At 41.2% G+C, this 18,551-nt stretch overlaps 1 protein-coding gene across 1 annotated transcript in view; it reads left to right on the top strand.

The window, feature by feature from the left end:
• The window catches only part of SLC4A1 (solute carrier family 4 member 1 (Diego blood group)), a 107,237-nt gene that overhangs the window by 38,466 nt on the left and 50,220 nt on the right, over window positions 1-18,551 (top strand). Inside the window, exon 6 of the mRNA XM_082271255.1 lies at window positions 6,266-6,345. Coding sequence (XP_082127381.1) covers window positions 6,266-6,345 — 80 coding nt within the window. The remainder of the gene's footprint in view (window positions 1-6,265; window positions 6,346-18,551) is intronic.

The following is an 18,551-nucleotide window of genomic DNA, read 5'->3' as shown; positions in this document are numbered from 1 at the left end:
CCCCGGGAGATTAGGTCCAGGGTTCTTTCTCTTTGGAGGAGGACCATGTGTACACCCTGTGTACTTTTTTGTGTGTTCACTTTTTTTGCACCTGGTGTTTGGTTTAGAGTGTTAAAAAAAATAACTGTTCCACAGGCAACTAAGATTTCCCCTAATTTTTTAAAAATGTTCTCTCATTTCCTTTTGTGCCTCTGATAAAGGAAGTAAGGAGAAATCTTCCTAATGGGACAAAAAAAATTTAAATTAATTTCATAACACAAGGGGCAATGCTTTTACAAAAGGGTGTCAGCATTCAAGGACCATTTAAGAAACTCGATCCCGCTAACATTTTTGTAAACAACAGAAAAAACACCCTTTTTGTTTTTGATAAATACTTCTGCGCTTTATTTAAAACTAAAAGGTTTTGGCACTTTATTATGGCTACCACTTCTATCCCTGCTGCCCTAGGTACTGGTCTATCAATGCCAATTATTCCTCAAGGGATCTAAATCCACTTTGTATGCACTAAATGAATATGCAAACAAAGATTTTACCTTGTGAAAACAGCAGAGTGACATCATCACTGTGCTGCACATGGCCTTTGCAGAGAGCAGAGCTATGGGAGGGACCTTAAAGGTCTGCCCACTACAGGCTGCATGCAGAAAACTATGGGAAGGGGCAGAGACAAGACCAGTCACCCTGCACAAGTTGAGAGAGCAGCAGTGTCTGGTCTTTATTACAGAGAGCTCCTGCATAGAGGCAAAGTTTTATAGTTGATTACTTAACAGATCTGGAAGAAATACACAAAGTACGCCAAGATTCAAATAAGAATAAACATGACTTTTGTATTCAGACAATATTTGCTAAACGCAAAGTTAAGCAACACAGCCGTGGGTACACATTAAAGTGATTGTAATGTCCTGTTTTTTTTTTCTATTAAAATAACAAATGTGTTATACTTACCTGCCCTGTGTAATGGTTTTGCACAGGGCAGCCCAGATCTTCCCCTTCTCGGGTCCCTGGCTGGAGCTCCTGGCCCCTCCCTCCTGTTGAGTGCCCCCACAGCAAGCAGCTTGTTATGGGGGCACCTGAGCCAAGCTGCAGCTCCGTGTATCCATTCAGGCACAGAGCTGCCATTCAGCTCTGCCCCCTCTCTCTCCTGATTGGCTAACTGAGTTTGATTGACAGCAGCAGGAGCCAAGGGCGCTGCTGCTGTGTCTCAGCCAATCAGGAGAGAGAGTCCTGGACGGCGGAGGCATTTGTGGAAATCCCTGGATAGAGAGGGGGTTCAGGTAAGTATTAGGGGGCTGGGGGGGGGGGCTGCTGTACACAAGAGGCGTTTTATCTTAATGCATATGCATTAAGATAAAAAATCTTATGACTTTACAAACCCTTTAATGGAGTGTATAGTGCTTAACGCTACTGTTTGCCTAGACGCCGCTATTCAACATGCCCACAATGACGTAATAAAATGAATTTGGTCTCAACAGGAACAATCCATTTTATCGAATTAGTGAACTGCTACTTGTCAAAGCTCTCCTTTATAAAAACAGATCCCATGTAAGCAGAGAAAATAATGCCAGCAATAAGCTAACAGCAGGGTGGTAAGTTGAATACAACACCGGAAACCAATAGCGACTGAGACATATATTTTTCATACTTCCAGAAGCTGGATACAACAATAATTCAGCACCTTGAGGCCTATTTATTAAGGTACTTTCATCAAAGTTAGTGTGCCATAACAGCCAATCAAGTTGCAGCTTTGATTTTGTTTTTTAGGGTAGACAGAGCAACGTCTATTAATTTACGATTGGTTATTTTGGGGTACTGCATTTTTTACATTGTCTTGTTAAAAATGACACAATGTAAATATCATGTGCATGTCTTGAGTGGTTAAGAATGTTTTTGCAGAGGAATTAGATATTACATAGAAACATAGTTAGTCTGCTTGAAAAAAGACTATCTAGTTCATCCAATAAATGTACATAACCTGTTATTGTGTATTACAAAAGTAATGTGTTTATTAGAGGTGACCTCTACTAAGTAAAAGAGATTCATGTATCATTACTATAAGGCGCCAAAGAGGCCTCTTATGGCAGCGTTTCTCAAAGGTATGCAAAAAAGCTGCATATGAGCTACTTTGCCTGCAATATAGATGAATTGTTTCTTGTGAATGAAGGCAAAATACCCACAGATATCTACAGAAGACTAGACAAGCACAGTGCAGTGATGAAACGCTCAGCTGCAGTAAGACATTTGAATGGTTTAAATGTTTTAAAGATGGCCGTACGTCCGTCAGTGAGGATCCTAGCCATGGTGGTTCCCAGCCCACAGCAGTCATTCCTGTGAACATTCAGCAGCCTGGTTTGATCACTATGGGCGTCCTGTTTCTCTAGGACAACGCACAAGCTCATACTGCTCACCCCACTATGTACACATTACAGCAACTCGACTGGGAGGGTTTGCCACATCCCCTTACAACCCGGACCTCGCTCCGAGTCATTTCCGTCTGTTTGGACTCCTTAACCACTTTACCGCTGCTCACTGAGCCTCTACTGCGGCAAAGTGGCTCGATAACTTCTGACGACGTAGACCTATGTCGCCAGACATTCCCCTCTCTCGGCGGCGCACACGCCGCCGGAGGCTCGCCCCCGCTGTATTCAGTCACAGCGGGAGTCGGGCCAGGGGAGGAGTGGCGGTGATCACCGCCGCTCTTCCCCGATCGTCGGGAAATCGAGTGTGGAGGTCCGCCTGCTTGTGTAAACAAAGCGGGTGGATCTCCAAAGTGACAGGCAGGGTCAGATTGCAGGGTTCAGCATAGCTGAACCTGCAATCTGTCCCTGTGTCACTCAGTCACCTCCCCCCACACACGTTAGTAAGCACCAGGCATACATTAACTCCTTGATCACCAATAAAAATTAACCCCTTCCCTGCCAGTGTCATTTTTACAGTAACAGTGCATATATATAGCACTGATTACTGTAGTAATGTCACTGGTACCCCCAAAAGTGTCAAAAATGTCAGTCAAGGGTCCGATCTGTCCGCCGCAATGTCGCAGTCCCGCAAAAAAAATTGCAGATCGCCGCCATTACGCGTTAAAAAAAACACACCAAAAATGACAGAAATCTTTCCCTTAGTTAGTAAACGCAATAACTTTTGCGCAAACCAATCAAAATATGCTTATTGTGATTTTTTTTTACCAAACATATGTAGCAGAAAACAAATTGGCCTAAAATGATAAAAAATTTTGATTTTTACATTTTTTGGGGGGGGAATTTCATATAAAAAAATGTGAAAAATATTGTTATTTTTTCAAAATTGTCGCTCTTTTTTTGTTTATAGCGCAAAAAGTAAAAATCGCACAGGTGATCAAATACCACCAAAGAAAGCTCTGTTTGTGGGGGAAAAAAGGATGTAAATTTTGTTTGGGTACGGCCTTGCTTGACCGCGCAATTGTCAGTTAAAGACGCACAGTGCCGAATCGCAAAAAGTGGCCCAGACGTAAGACAGCAAAATACTCCGGTGGTAAAGTGGTTAAATAGTTCCTCGGAGATCAGCATTTCAGCACTGATGACAAAGTGAAGCAGGTTGTCCTAGGATGGTTCAGGCATACTGACAAATCTTTCTATGCCGAAGCTTTCCAGACATTAGTTAAACGCTGGGAAAAGTTGTATAAATGTAGCAGGGGAGTATGTCAAAAAATAAATGCAGTTTTCACTCCTTGAAATTTATTCTTTTATTATATAAACTCGAAAGTCCCGGTTTGACTTGAACGCCCCTCTTATATCTACTGTATCTCATTAGGCAGATTTCTGTTCACTTTCTGTAGTGTAGACTCAACAGGAAGTGAGAAGATATCTTTTCAATGTAAGGGAAATCTCCTTGTAGACATACAAGTATCCCTGTCAGAAGAATTCCCCTCTATTTCTGTTCTGGTGGCAACTTACTCCTGGTGACACTGGTGATCAGGGCAATTAGAGAGAGTTAACAGACAGTTAACAAAAACTGACAGCAGTTATAACTTATCACCACTCTATCCAAAATTTTTAAAAAATACCTTTAGATATACTTTAAATTTGAAGAGTTTGTGAATGCCTGCTCTTACTCTGTTCCCATATTTTGGCAGAATTCACAGTAATGTCATGCTTCCTCCTCCACGGACGAAGATACCCTATAGTCTTTTAGACACACCCCTGAGCAACCATATTAATAGGGCCATCTGCAAGACACATAGCAAGTAGTCTCCTATAAAGCCAGAAAACAATGACATTTTTCACAATGATGTCTTTTTTAAAAAAAGGATATTTAGAGACATCTAAGAAAAATTTCAATTTGACTTACTTATACTTCCTTTTGTGTGTTTACCCAATAAATATTATGCTAGGCCAATGCAATAGTGACATTTAAAAATGATGACGATTGATGCTTCCCATATAGTACGATATATATGTTGAGCATGTTGAATAGTGAATATTAAATCAAACATGCATAGAAAAAAGTTGCTACAAGTTAGGCAGTTCTTGCAACCATTAGTCGTTCTTTTGTGAAACTCATGCAGTAATTGTTATCTATGGAGACCACAAGTGATATTAAAGGTATATGCTGACTATAGTGAGCTGGATGAGCTTCTAGTTTCTTGCTAAATGTGAGAAATCACCGCCACGGCTCTTGGCCTTGTCCAAGGCTATTGTGGAGTTTTTAGTGTTCCCACCTACCTTTGGATGTTCTAATTCCTCCATATAGGGTGAGCTGGATGGGATAAGTCAACCCCTGGTTTCTTATATGTCCTGTACACCTCAACAGTGAGGCCTCCCTGTTGTAGTTCTTGACTCTTGACCTGATACATTTGTATATCCCCTCTCATTTTTGTGTGTACCAGCTCCTCCTGTCACATTCTCCATAATATTAAATCAATAACAATCCAACAGGAAGGGTTGGAGTCCAACATAATGGTCAAAGCAGCTGTTCAGGCCCAGGAAACCCCCTGAAACATCTACAAAAATGTCAAGGGATTTAACTCACCAGCATCCACCAAACACTGAAATATTATTTTGGGTGGACCTAACCTTTAAAGCAGCCATTCTCAATCGGGGTTTGATGCAACCCTAGGGTCCCTTCCAAGGTTGTTAGAGTTCCTTGAACTGAAGCTGATTCAACTTTTATCTGATGGTGCATTGCCAGTCCATTGTTCGTAAGGTTGGCATTGTGACCACTGCTGTCTTCCCATTGACCTAAAACCTAAAACTTATTTCAAGGGTTCCTCTGGGGTAAAAGGTTGAGAAAAGTTGCTTTAAGGAACCAATATACCCAAAAGTATTATTTGAGTTTTGGATAGATGCTAGTATTTTGAGTACATCTTTCTCAAAGCCTTCAGGAGCTGGATGATTCCTCATTAATTCATAATTATACCAATCTGCACTTTCCATTACATGGAAGACTTGGGATTCTTAGACCGCATTCACACTGAAGCGGCACGACTTCTGCACGACTTCGGGGGCGACCTGTGAAGTCCTGTGCACCGCGACTTCGACGCGACTTGCACGGAATTCATATAATGAATGTCTATGCAAGACGCTCCGAGGTCGCCCCGAAGTAGTACAGGACCCTTTTTCTAAGTCGGAGCGACTTGTGTTGCTCCTATTAGAACGGGTCCTGTAGCACTGCATGGACCGCGAGGGACCGCGTCTTGTCAGGCTGACAAGTCGCCTGACAAGTCGCGGTAGTGTGAATGGAGCCTTAAGGTCACTTTTTATAATGGAGAAACCTACTGGAAGAGTGGGACTTTCAGACTGGGGATGCAGGTGAATCTGGACTGGGAACGCCACTGGGGAGATCTCACGTTCAACTAGGTTTTAAACACAAAATTGGTAAAAGGACCAGGATCACCTACCACTAACAGTCCTTATTGTTTTTTTTTTTGTTTTTATAAAAGCTTTAGGTTGTATGGTACCCTAAACCACATGGTCATTTTTTTTTTTTTTGGTCGAAAACCTGGTCAAAATTGCCTGAAAATAGCAATATGTATCGCCAATCTTTGAGAGATATGAATCTAATGGATGAATTAACTCTATGGGGTCAACCCTAATGGGAATATCAATTCTGATTGTAATAACCGTTCATGTTTTTCTTGTTCTACATTATAATGCATTGTGGCATTCTGAAATGTAGCTTTTATATAAAGACAATTATTCTAGTTGCATAAAAGCTTAGATCTGTGCATACATACAATATTTTTATTGACCTTTGTTATGTAGTACGGGCTTATTCTTGTCTTTTTATTTTGTAGATCCCTTCCAAGAGACCCCTCCCCCTTCATTCCCTCCTGAAACTCCATCCTTCATCCCACCCAAACGGGGAGTGGAAGAGGTAGGTTCCTTCTCTGCTTTTTTTTTTTTTTTTTTTTTTTTAATAAATATTAAACTCTATATATGAAGACTGTTTGGTTGAATAAACATACTGATATTGTTTTTTTTGTACCAAATTCCTCAGCTCTTTACATAGATAATTTGCACTAGGTTCTGCCCAGAATCTAATTTTCCTATCAAAGTAGTAAACCATGGTTAATTTTACACCAGTGGAACCCTAAAAAACTTTCAGGTCTCAGGAAACCCACGCTAAAATGATTTTAATGAGGAGGGTGGGGGGGGGGGCTGGGTAGCAGTTGAAAGAATGCCTCTGATAGTTAAAAAGATAAAAAGTGGCAATGTGATAAGGATAAGGGCTCTTTCACACGGGCAAACATTTTATTCTCCGCTCCGGTCCTTTTTTTTTTTTTTTTTTCACGGAGCGGATGACACTTGTGTCATCCGCTCCGTATGTCCGCATATCATCCCATCCGTTTACGGATGATATACGGACATAATGTAAGTCTATGGGCATTGCGGATGTCAGTGGATGACACCGCTGACATCCGATTTTGCATCCGTTCCGTTTTTTAAACGGAAGAAAAATACGGAACAGAACTGAAAGGAAGACAATCGGATGTCAGCGGATGGTATTCCGCTGACATCCGCAATGCCATTGGCTTACATTATGTCCGTAAATCATCCGCAAAAAAATAGGATGATTTGCGGACATACGGAGCGCCCGTGTGAAAGGGCCCTTATGCAGACACCATCAAATGGTGAGTCAGTCAGCCAAAGCTCAAGGAATCCCTAGAAACTCCTAGGGGAACCCTGGTTGAGAATGGCTGATATGGACAGCACTGCTTGAGTTAATGCAAACCACATAGTCACACAGTTGAATTACATACCAAATGCATTGTCGCATGAATATTTATAGACTAAACTATATGAAAGATCACATGCCCTATTTATTTTTTTAAATTCTCCAGATTGGCAGTTGATAATAGGGTGCAAGTAGATACCAGAGGACAGCAGTTTAACCACTTCACCACTGGAGGATTTTGCTGTCTTACGTCTGGGCCACTTTTTGCGATTCGGCACTGTGCGACTTTAACTGACAATTGCGTGGTCGTGTGATGCCGTACCCAAACGAAATTTACGACCTTTTTTTCCCCACAAACAGAGCTTTCTTTTGGTGGTATTTGATCACCTGTGCGATTTTTACTTTTTGCGCTATAAACAAAAAAAGAGCGTTTATTTTGAAAAAATAACAATATTTTTAAAAATTTTTTATATGAAATTCCCCCCCCAAAAAAATTAAAAATCTATTTTTTTTTTACATTTGTGGCCAATTTGTTTTCTGCTACCTATGTTTGGTAAAAAAATCAGAATAAGCGTATTTTGATTGGTTTGCGCAAAATTTATTGCGTTTACTAACAAAGGGAAAGATTTCTGTCATTTTTGGTGTTTTTTTTAAACGCGTAATGGCGGCGATCTGCGATTTTTTTTGCGGGACTGCGACATTGCGGCAGACAGATCGGACCCTTGACTGACATTTTTGACACTTTTGGGGGTACCAGTGACATTACTGCAGTAATCAGTGCTATATATATATATGCACTGTTACTGTAAAAATGACACTGGCAGGGGAGGGGTTAATTTTATTGGAGAGGGAGGTGTTAATGTATGCCTGGTGCTTACTGACGTGTGTGGGGGGAGGTGACTGAGTGACACAGGGACAGATCGCATGTTCAGCTATGCTGAACCCTGCAATCTGACCCTGCCTGTCACTTTGGAGATCCGCCCGCTCTGTTTACACAAGCGGGCGGATCTCCAAACTAGATTCCCCGACGATTGGGGAAGAGCAGCGGCTCCTCCCCTGGCCCGACTCCCGCTGTGACTGAAAACAGCGGGAGCGAGCCTCCGGTGGCCGAGAGAGGGGAATGTCTGGTGACGTAGACCTACGTCGCCAGACGATAACGAGCCACTGTGCCGCAGTAGCAGCACAGTGAGCAGTGGGGAAGCGGTTAATAAAGATACATGCTTCTTCTCTTCTGTGAAACATGCCTAAAAATACCTGTGTAACTGAATATATAATAACAATAATAATAATAATAATAATAATAAATCCAATGCATTTTCCCTCAATATATTTAAAATATTAAAAAATATAAAAGCACATATGTTGCGCAAAGCAAATCAATGAGAATTCAACATTTTACTGTATTCATCAGAACAAGAGGTGTAAATCTTCACATAGGGACACTGATTTTGGAGCAGGAGGACTATAAAATATTGGAACAGGAGCACTATGAAGTATCAAATCATTAGCACTACAAAATATTGGAGTATGAGCACAATAAATTATTGGAGCATGAGCACTATAAAATATTGAAGCAGGATCCCTATAAAATATTGGAGCAGGAGACCTATAAAATATTGGAACATGCGCACTATGAAATATTGGAGCATGAGTAGAAGCTCCAAACCTCCCCTGCTCATCGTTCAAGAACTGTTAAGGGTGCCTGCTCTTATAGCTCATCTCTGCTTGCACAAAAGTGTAAAAAATTGTGAGGTGCACTCCATCTTAAACTCTTCATATTGGTTATTCAATGAATACCAAAATGAACACATACATTCTGTCTCCATCCAACATACCACACTCTCCAGACGCATTTCACCACAGGGGTTTGCTCACATGGATTACAATAGGTACAGTAAGTACCTATTCTAATCTGTGTGGGCAAGCCCTTAGAGGTGAAACGCATCTGGAGAGTATGGTATGTTGGGTGGAGACAGAATGTATGTGTTCATTTTGTTTTTCATGGAATAAACAATATGAAGAGTTCAAGATTAACCTTCTATGAAGAAGTGAGTTGCCATCTAGATAAAGGAAGGCCTGTAGATGTGATGTATCTGGAGTTTGCAAAGGCATTTGATACAGTCCCCCACAAACGTTTACTCTATAAATTGAGGTATGTTCGGCATTGACTATAGGGTGAGTACCTGGATTGAAAACTAGCTACATGGGTGAGTCCAAAGGGTGGTGGTAAATGGAGAGTACTCGGAATGGTCTGATGTGAAAAGTGGGATCCCCCAAGGATCTGTCCTGGATCCAATCTGGTTTAATTTATTCATAAACAATCTAGAGGATGGGAATGGATAAACAGCTCAATCTTAGTAGTCATGGAAGATACAAACCTAAGCAGGGCAATAAATTCTACTCAGGATGTGAAAGCCCTACAAGAAGACCTAAACAAAATAATGGGGTGGACATCTACATGGCAAAAGAGGTTTAATGTTGAAAAATGTAAGGTAATTAATTTGGGTGCCAAAAATAGGAACGCAAGTTACTCAATAGGGGGTGAACCTCTGGGGTATCTAGGATGGAAATGGACCTGGGGGTCCTAGTAGATGACAGGCTCAGCAATGGCATGCAATGCCAGAATGCTGCAAGCAAAGCCAACAGATTTCTGGCATGCATTTAAAAGTAGATTCACTCCAGAGATAAAACGATAATTCTCCTACTCTACAAGACTCTGGTCCAGCCGAATCTTGAGTATGCCATCCAGTTCTGGGCACCAGTCCTCAGGAAGGATGTGCTGGAACTGGAGAGAGTCCAGAGAAGCCCAACAAAGCTAATAAAGGGTCTGAAGAACCTCAGCTATGGGGAAAGACCACAAGCATTTAACTTATTCTCTCTGGAGAGGAGATGCTTGAGAGGGGATATGATATCAATTTACAAATAATATACTGGCTACCCTAGCATAGGGCAGAAACTTTTCAGTGAAAGAGAATTTAAAAAGACACGTTGCCTTTCACTAAAATTGGAAGAGAAGCGGTTTAACCCTAAACTGCGTAGAGGGTTTTTTACTGTCAGAGCAGTAAGGATGTGGAATTCTCTTCCACAAGCAGTGGTATCAGCAGGGAGCATCAATAGTTTAAAAAAACTATTAGATGGGCACCCTAACTATCACAACATACAGAGGTATACAATGTACTATTGACATAAAAAACATACAAATATACACAAATCATAGGTTCAGTTGGATGTACTGGTGTCTTTTTGTCAACCTCAACAACTATGTAACTATATAAAACGGAGTGCAACTCCCAACATTTTTTACACATTGGAGCAGAGGAACTTTAAATTATTGGTGTTGGAGAACTATACAATATTTGAGCAAGAGCACTATGAAATATTGTAGCATGAGCACTAAAGAATATTGGAGCAGGAGCACTAAAAAATATTGGAGCAGGAGCCCTATAAACTATTGGAGCAGAAGTGCTATAAACTATTGGAGCAGGAGCACTATAACATATTGGAGCACTATAAAATATTGGATTAGGAGCACTACAAAATATTGGAGCAGGAGCACTATAAAACATTGGAGCACTATAAACTATTGGAGCAGGAGCGCTTTAAAATATTGGAGCAGGAGCGCTATAAACTATTGGAGCAGGAGCACTATAAAATATTAGAGCTCTATAAAATATTGGATTAGGAGCACTAAAAAATTTTGGAGCAGGAGCACTACAAAATATTGAAACAGGAGCACTATAAAATATTAGAGCAGGAGCGCTGTAAAATATTGGGGCACTATAAAATATTGGAGCAGGAGAGCTGTAAACTATTGGAGCATGAGCACTAAAAAAATATTGGAGCACTATTAAATATTGGAGCAGGAGTACTATAACATTTTGGAGCAGGAGCAATATAAAATATTGGAGCAAGAGCGCTATAAGCTATTGGAGTAGGAGCGTTATAAAATATTGGGGAAGGAGTGCTATACAATATTGGGGCAAGGGGCGCTATACAATATTGGGGAAGGAGCACTATAAAACATTGGGGCAGGAGCACTATAAAACATTGGGGCAGGAGCACTATAAAACATTGGGGCAGGAGCACTATAAAATATTGGGGCAGGAGCACTATAAAACATCGGGGCAGGAGCACTATAAACTATTGGAGCAGGAGTGCTATAAAATATTGGAGCAGGAGCACTCTAAAATATTGGGGCACTATAAAATATTGGAGCAGGAGAGCTGTAAACTATTGGAGCATGAGCACTAAAAAAATATTGGAGCACTATTAAATATTGGAGCAGGAGTACTATAACATTTTGGAGCAGGAGCAATATAAAATATTGGAGAAAGAGCAATATAAAATATTGGAGCAAGAGCGCTATAAGCTATTGGAGTAGGAGCGTTATAAAATATTGGGGAAGGAGTGCTATACAATATTGGGGCAAGGGGCGCTATACAATATTGGGGAAGGAGCACTATAAAACATTGGGGCAGGAGCACTATAAAACATTGGGGCAGGAGCACTATAAAATATTGGTTAAGGAGCACTATAAACTATTGGAGCAGAAGCATTAGTTAAAGTTTTTAGTGGAAGTTTTAAGTGAGCCTCTTATTAGTGTGTGCTTTACTGTCCTTGATTGTTAAAAATTCCAACATGAGAACACTGACACTGAGACATGTGACAAAATGTCATGATAGTATTTTCTAAGCAGAAAGCTTTATTTTTTCATATTTCTGAGAGGCGTCACAACTTTTCATAAGGGCTTCTTAAACGGCCAGTTCACCAAAAATTGCTGCATTAGTTATCGGTGATCTGAGCTGGAGGGCCTCCAGCTGGAGGTTATGGCTGTTTTCCCCCCACCTTTCAGTTCCTCCTTCTACATTCTCCATAGGGCTCAGTTCACACTGGTGATTTAATCCTTTCCCAGTTTAGAGCTGGCATAGCAATAAAAGCTGAATTCTGATCAGCGGCAGCACTCTGCCGGTTTGTGTTTCAAACATGGAGAGACGTCATTGCTGATCCATTCCTGAAAATGTCAGTTGCTTGGCCGTCGTGTTGACCCTGTGGCTTCACCTATTTTATGAGTGACTAATCCAGAACACATCAAGAGATCTGCCAGCAATTTCTATTTACTAGCTGCCTATAGAGATCACCAGGCAGTTAGCATATTCAGAAGCAGATCAGCAATTGTAGCCTCCATACATCTCCCATGACAAGTATTAAATTAACACTATTAAAGTGCAAAGTGCAGTAACTCTTCAGCCAACCAGATGTCAGCACTCATGACTGCGCATACCAATGCCTTATGGAGTTATTTCATTTCATCTGCTGTCACTATTAATCTTCTGTGACTTTCTGACCGGTTACTTGATGTTACCATCTACCTTCTCCCGTGTCATCCTCCTCTCCAGCATAGCTCAGGGTGTGTGCAGGAATGGCAGTCTGTGTTTACAGATGAAACATTTCCTTGTATTGTCACTCAACCGCAATGGTTATAAATTAAACATAACTGCTTCACCTATGTCAGTAGCCGGGAATGCAAGGTCTTAAAGGGATAACCATGGTCATGTCAATAATTGTTTCACATCATCTTCTCTCTGGGGTATCTGGATCTACCCTACCCTACATTATGGGATCTCATTCCTCCTTCTGGAGTGGAAGGATGCTTATTCTTCATGCTAGATCACTCGTAGCTTTAAAGTGGAACTCTAAACAGATGGCTACACACACACTGTTAAGTTACATACATATATATATATATATATATATATATATATATATATATACAGTATCTCACAAAAGTGAGTACACCCCGCACATTTATGTAAATAGTTTATTACATCATTCCATGTGACAACACTGAAGAAATGACACTTTGCTACAATGTAAAGTAGTGAGTGTACAGCTTGTATAACAGTGTAAATTTGCTGTCCCCTCAAAATAGCTCAACACACAGCCATTAATGTCTAAACCGCTGGCAACAAAAGTGAGTACAACCCTAAGTGAAAATGTACAAAATGGGCCCAAAGTGTCAATATTTTGTGTGGCCACCATTATTTTCCAGCACTGCCTTAACCCTCTTGGGCATGGAGTTCACCAGAGCTTTACAGGTTGCCACTGGAGTTCTCTTCCACTCCTCCATGTTGACATCACGTAGCTGGTGGATGTTAGAGACCTTGCGCTCCTCCACCTTCTGTTTGAAGATGCCCCACAGATGCTCACTAGGGTTTAACCACTTAAGCCCCGGAAGATTTTACCCCCTTCCTGACCAGGGGGTTTTTTGCGATTTTTTACTGCGTGACTTTGACGGACAATTGCGCGGTTGTGCGACGCTGTACTTAAACGAATTTCACGTCCTTTTTTTCCCACAAACAGAGCATTCTTTTGGTGGTATTTTATCACCTGTGAGATTTTTTGATCATGCGCTATAAACAAAAAAAGAGCGTAATTTTTGCAAAAATAACAATATTTTTCACTTTTTTTTTATATGAAATTCCCCCCAAAAAAAATTTAAAAATCAAAATTTTTTAACATTTTCGGCCAAATTGTTTTATGCTACATATGTTTGGTAAAAAAAATCGCAAAAAGCGTATTTTGATTGGTTTGCGCAAAAGTTATCGCGTTTACTAACAAAGGGAAGGATTTTTGTCATTTTTGGTGTTTTTTTTTTTTAACGAGTAATGGCGGCGATCTGCGATTTTTTTTTGCGGTACTGCGACATTGCGGCGGACAGATCGGACCCTTGACTGACATTTTCAACACTTTTGGGGGTACCAGTGACATTACTGCAGTAATCAGTGCTAAATATATGCACTGTTACTGCAAAAATGACACTGGCAGGGAAGAGGTTAACTGTATTGGACAGGGAGGGGTTAAGTGTGTCCTAGGGGCGTGATTCTAACTGTAGGGGGACATGTCTCCTAGTGTAAAAACAAAGATCAACGGTTCTACATAGTAGAACCGTCTGATCTTAATTTTTACACAGGGGAGAATGACAAGCGGCTTGTTTACATAAGCCGCTCTGTCTTTCTCCCGCTGTACCGGCGATCGTAGTGTGACCGGCGGACATCGGGTCCGCCGGTCACACGCCCGCACTCCTCTGTGAACGATCCGCTATTGGCTCTAAAAGGAGTGACAGGCGAGCGACGTAGACCTACGTCACTCTGCCTGGCCGGGGCTGACTGCCGCAGTAAATAAACTGTGCGCAGTCGGCAACCGGTTAAGTCTGGAGAAATGCTTGGCCAGTCCATCACCTTTACCCTTAGGTTCTTTAGCAAGGCAGTGGTCATCTTGGAGGTGTGTTTGGGGTCATTATCATGTTGGAATACTGCCCTGCAGCCCAGTCTCCGAAGGGAGGGGAATCATGCTCTGCTTCAGTATGTCACAGTATGTTGGCATTCATGGTTCCCTCAATGAACTGTAGCTCCCCAGTGCTGGTAGAACTCATGCAGCCTCAGACCATGACATTCGCACCACCATGGTTGACTGTAAGCAAGACAGAAGTGTCTTTGTACTCCTCACCTGGTTGCTGCCATGCACGCTTAACACTATCTGAACCAAATAAGTTTACCTTGGTCTCATCAGACCACAGGACATGGTTCCAGTAATCTATGTCCTTAGTCTACTTGTCTTCAAGAAACTGTTTACGGGCTTTTCTGTGCATCATCTTTAGAAGAGGCTTCCTTCTGGGATGACAGCCATGCAGACCAATCAATGCAGTGTGTGGCGTATGGTCTGAGCACTGACAGGCTGACCCCCCCACCCCTTCAACCTCTGCAGCAATTCTGGCAATACTCATACGTCTATTTACCAAAGACAATCTCTGGATAGGACGCTGGGCACGTGCACTCAACTTCTTTGGTCGACCATGGCGAGTCCTGTTCTCAGTGGAACCTGTCCTGTTAAACCATTGTATGATCTTGGCCACCGTGCTGCAGCTTAGTTTCAGGGTCTTGGCAACCTTCTTATAGCCTAGGCCAGTGATGGCGAACCTTGGCACCCCAGATGTTTTGGAACTACATTTCCCATCATGCTCATGCACTCTGCACTGTAGTTAGGCACCATAGGAAATGTAGTTCCAAAACATCTGCAGTGCCAAGGTTTGCCATCACTGGCCTAGGCCATCTTTATGTAGAGCTAAAATTCTTTTTTTTTAGATCCTCAGAGAGTTCTTTGCCATGAGGTGCCATGTTGAACTTCCAGTGACCAGAGTGAGAGAGTGAGAGCGATAACACCAAATTTAACACACCTGCTCCCCATTCACACCTGAGACCTTATAACACTACCGAGTCACATGACATTGGGGAGGCAAAATGGCTAATTGGGCCCTGTGATGGTGTTCACCATCACTGGAATTTAAGGACAGATGGGTGATAGGTTGAATTGCTTCATATTTGTCAGCAAGGTCAATTGTTCCCTTTCTCATGAGGTCTCTGAGCAGGAAGTGCATTCCTAATATGGTCATCCCAGGAAGTTCTGAGGAGACGGACTGTCTAAGGTGGCTCCCCATTCACCTATTGTCAGGTGTGCTAATGACCTCACCTGTTGTCTGCTAAGGGAGATATTGACACTCAGAGTAATGTGTATTGAGGGCTCGTTAGGGAACCATTGTTCTGTGTCTGACTATTGTGTACATTGATTGCCCCCTGGGGCTTCTATCTCCTTGCATTGTTCAAAGCTATCTGACCAATCCCTGTTGACTCATTTTCAAGTCCTCATTTGCATTTCCTGGTCAAGCTATCTGACCAATCACTACTGACTCATTTTCGAGCCCTCATTTGCATGTCTGGAGAGGACCTGAATGGGAACTGCAGGTACTTTACAATTGACCAATAGGAAAGCGGTTGTTGGGGGCAGGACGTTCCAAATTCTGTATAAAAGTGTGCTGTGTTCTTCCAATAAATTGTCTTCCTGTTTGAACTTACATACAGCTTGCTTGGTGTTTGTTCTAATGGATTCCGGACGGCACATAGCTGTAGTTCGGATCCCGGATCCTTGGTTGACCGAACCATCAGACGTTGCGATCTGCAAGCTGACTTACTAGAAACAGAGGAGTGTCGGGAGAGCGGACAGAGCGAGCAAGGGTCTCGTCACAGGCCCAGTTTGGACATTTTCACTTAGGGGTGGACTCACTTTTTGTTGCCAGCAGTTTAGACATTAATGGCTGTGTGTTGAGTTATTTTGAGGGGACAGAAAATGTACACTGTTATACAAGCTGTACACTCACTACTTTACATTGTAGCAAAGTGTAATTTCTTCAGTGTTGCCACATGAAAAGATATAATCAAATATTTACAAAAATGTGAGGGGTGTACTCACTTTTGAGAGATACTGTATATGTGCCTGCATAAGATTTATAGGGACCTTTGTTGACAGACTTTGGACCTGGTTCGATGACTTCAGTTTGAAAAATGTCATAGTTCATTCTGACCTGCATTTGACTTACATTAAGCAGGCTTTGCATTACCATAGATTTGTATAAGGGGTGAACAAAAGCCCACTGGCCAGAGGCCCTGAGGGCTCATTCACATGGGTGATGGGCGATCTTTAGTGGAATGATTGAAAAGGAGGGGGAAGGTGTATGGCGCTGCCAAAAAGTGCTGATGTTTCTATATGTCCAAAGAATAGGTGTTAAAGGTATATACAATATAAATCATCACTATAAATAAAGTGTCCAGTGCATCGTATGTGTCTTCCTAATAAATGTGCAATGCTAAAGGATAATTCAACTATGTAAATGATAAATATTTGTGCTGAACTGTGAATAAAAGTGGATACAAAATAGGTGAGAGTTGGTATGATAAGAAAAATATATGATGTGTATGAAATATACAAAATATAAAAACTATATAAAAGGTGTGAAATATACAGAATATAAAAATAAATATATAAAATATAAAAAATAAAAAAAATATAAAATGGATCCACTTAAATCTACAGCCGTAAAATACAGAACATCAAGTATGACTTAAAAGAGGTGCACAATGGGTATATAAATATTATGGCAGCAATAATACAAGAATAAATAAGTCCGTAACACCTAAGAAAGAACAAATAGTCCCACAATGCTAAAAAAACTTTTCCTAAAAGACTTTTCCTAAAAAACAGGGCAAAAAAGGTGACTTGAGTGCAGGTGTTCTGATGATAGATATTAAAGGTGCTCAGGTATATGGTGACCATTCAGTGCTCCCCGCACCCCTTGGACCGCACTCACCAGAACTATGTACCCCTGCAGGGGTATCAGGCCTTGAATCTATAATCCTGGATCTCCTCCACTGACCATCAAAGTGGCTGGGTGGTCCAATTATCTGCCCGAATCTTGTAAACCCGGTTCCTTGGTGTTAGGGTCCGAAGGTGTACCAGGTGACCATATACGTAACAATCTGATCAAAAGACTCTTCACAGAATCGGACAATGTGATCGTATCTGTGAAGTGCTGATTTGTGTGAACCACTTGGGAAATGATGTCATACATTTGCTTTTTTAAGACCAGAACTGTCAAATTTTAATACATGAACATTGTCTCAGTTCTACAAGTGTCCTTGTAGAACACTTGTAGAACCGAGACAATGTTCATGTATTAAAATTTGACAGTTCTGGTCTTAAAAAAGCAAATGTATGACATCATTTCCCAAGTGGTTCACACAAATCAGCACTTCACAGATACGATCACATTGTCCGATTCTGTGAAGAGTCTTTTGATCAGATTGTTACGTATATGGTCACCTGGTACACCTTCGGACCCTAACACCAAGGAACCGGGTTTACAAGATTCGGGCAGATAATTGGACCACCCAGCCACTTTGATGGTCAGTGGAGGAGATCCAGGATTATAGATTCAAGGCCTGATACCCCTGCAGGGGTACATAGTTCTGGTGAGTGCGGTCCAAGGGGTGCGGGGAGCACTGAATGGTCACCATATACCTGAGCACCTTTAATATCTATCATCAGAACACCTGCACTCAAGTCACCTTTTTTGCCCTGTTTTTTAGGAAAAGTCTTTTAGGAAAAGTTTTTTTAGCATTGTGGGACTATTTGTTCTTTCTTAGGTGTTACGGACTTATTTATTCTTGTATTATTGCTGCCATAATATTTATATACCCATTGTGCACCTCTTTTAAGTCATACTTGATGTTCTGTATTTTACGGCTGTAGATTTAAGTGGATCCATTTTATATTTTTTTTATTTTTTATATTTTATATATTTATTTTTATATTCTGTATATTTCACACCTTTTATATAGTTTTTATATTTTGTATATTTCATACACATCATATATTTTTCTTATCATACCAACTCTCACCTATTTTGTATCCACTTTTATTCACAGTTCAGCACAAATATTTATCATTTACATAGTTGAATTATCCTTTAGCATTGCACATTTATTAGGAAGACACATAGGATGCACTGGACACTT

Source organism: Pelophylax lessonae (assembly GCF_965119305.1).
Source record: "Pelophylax lessonae genome assembly, chromosome: 11".
Taxonomy (NCBI): domain Eukaryota; kingdom Metazoa; phylum Chordata; class Amphibia; order Anura; family Ranidae; genus Pelophylax; species Pelophylax lessonae.
Note: the sequence above shows the minus strand (reverse complement) of the source record. Positions and strands in the feature narration are given on the sequence as shown.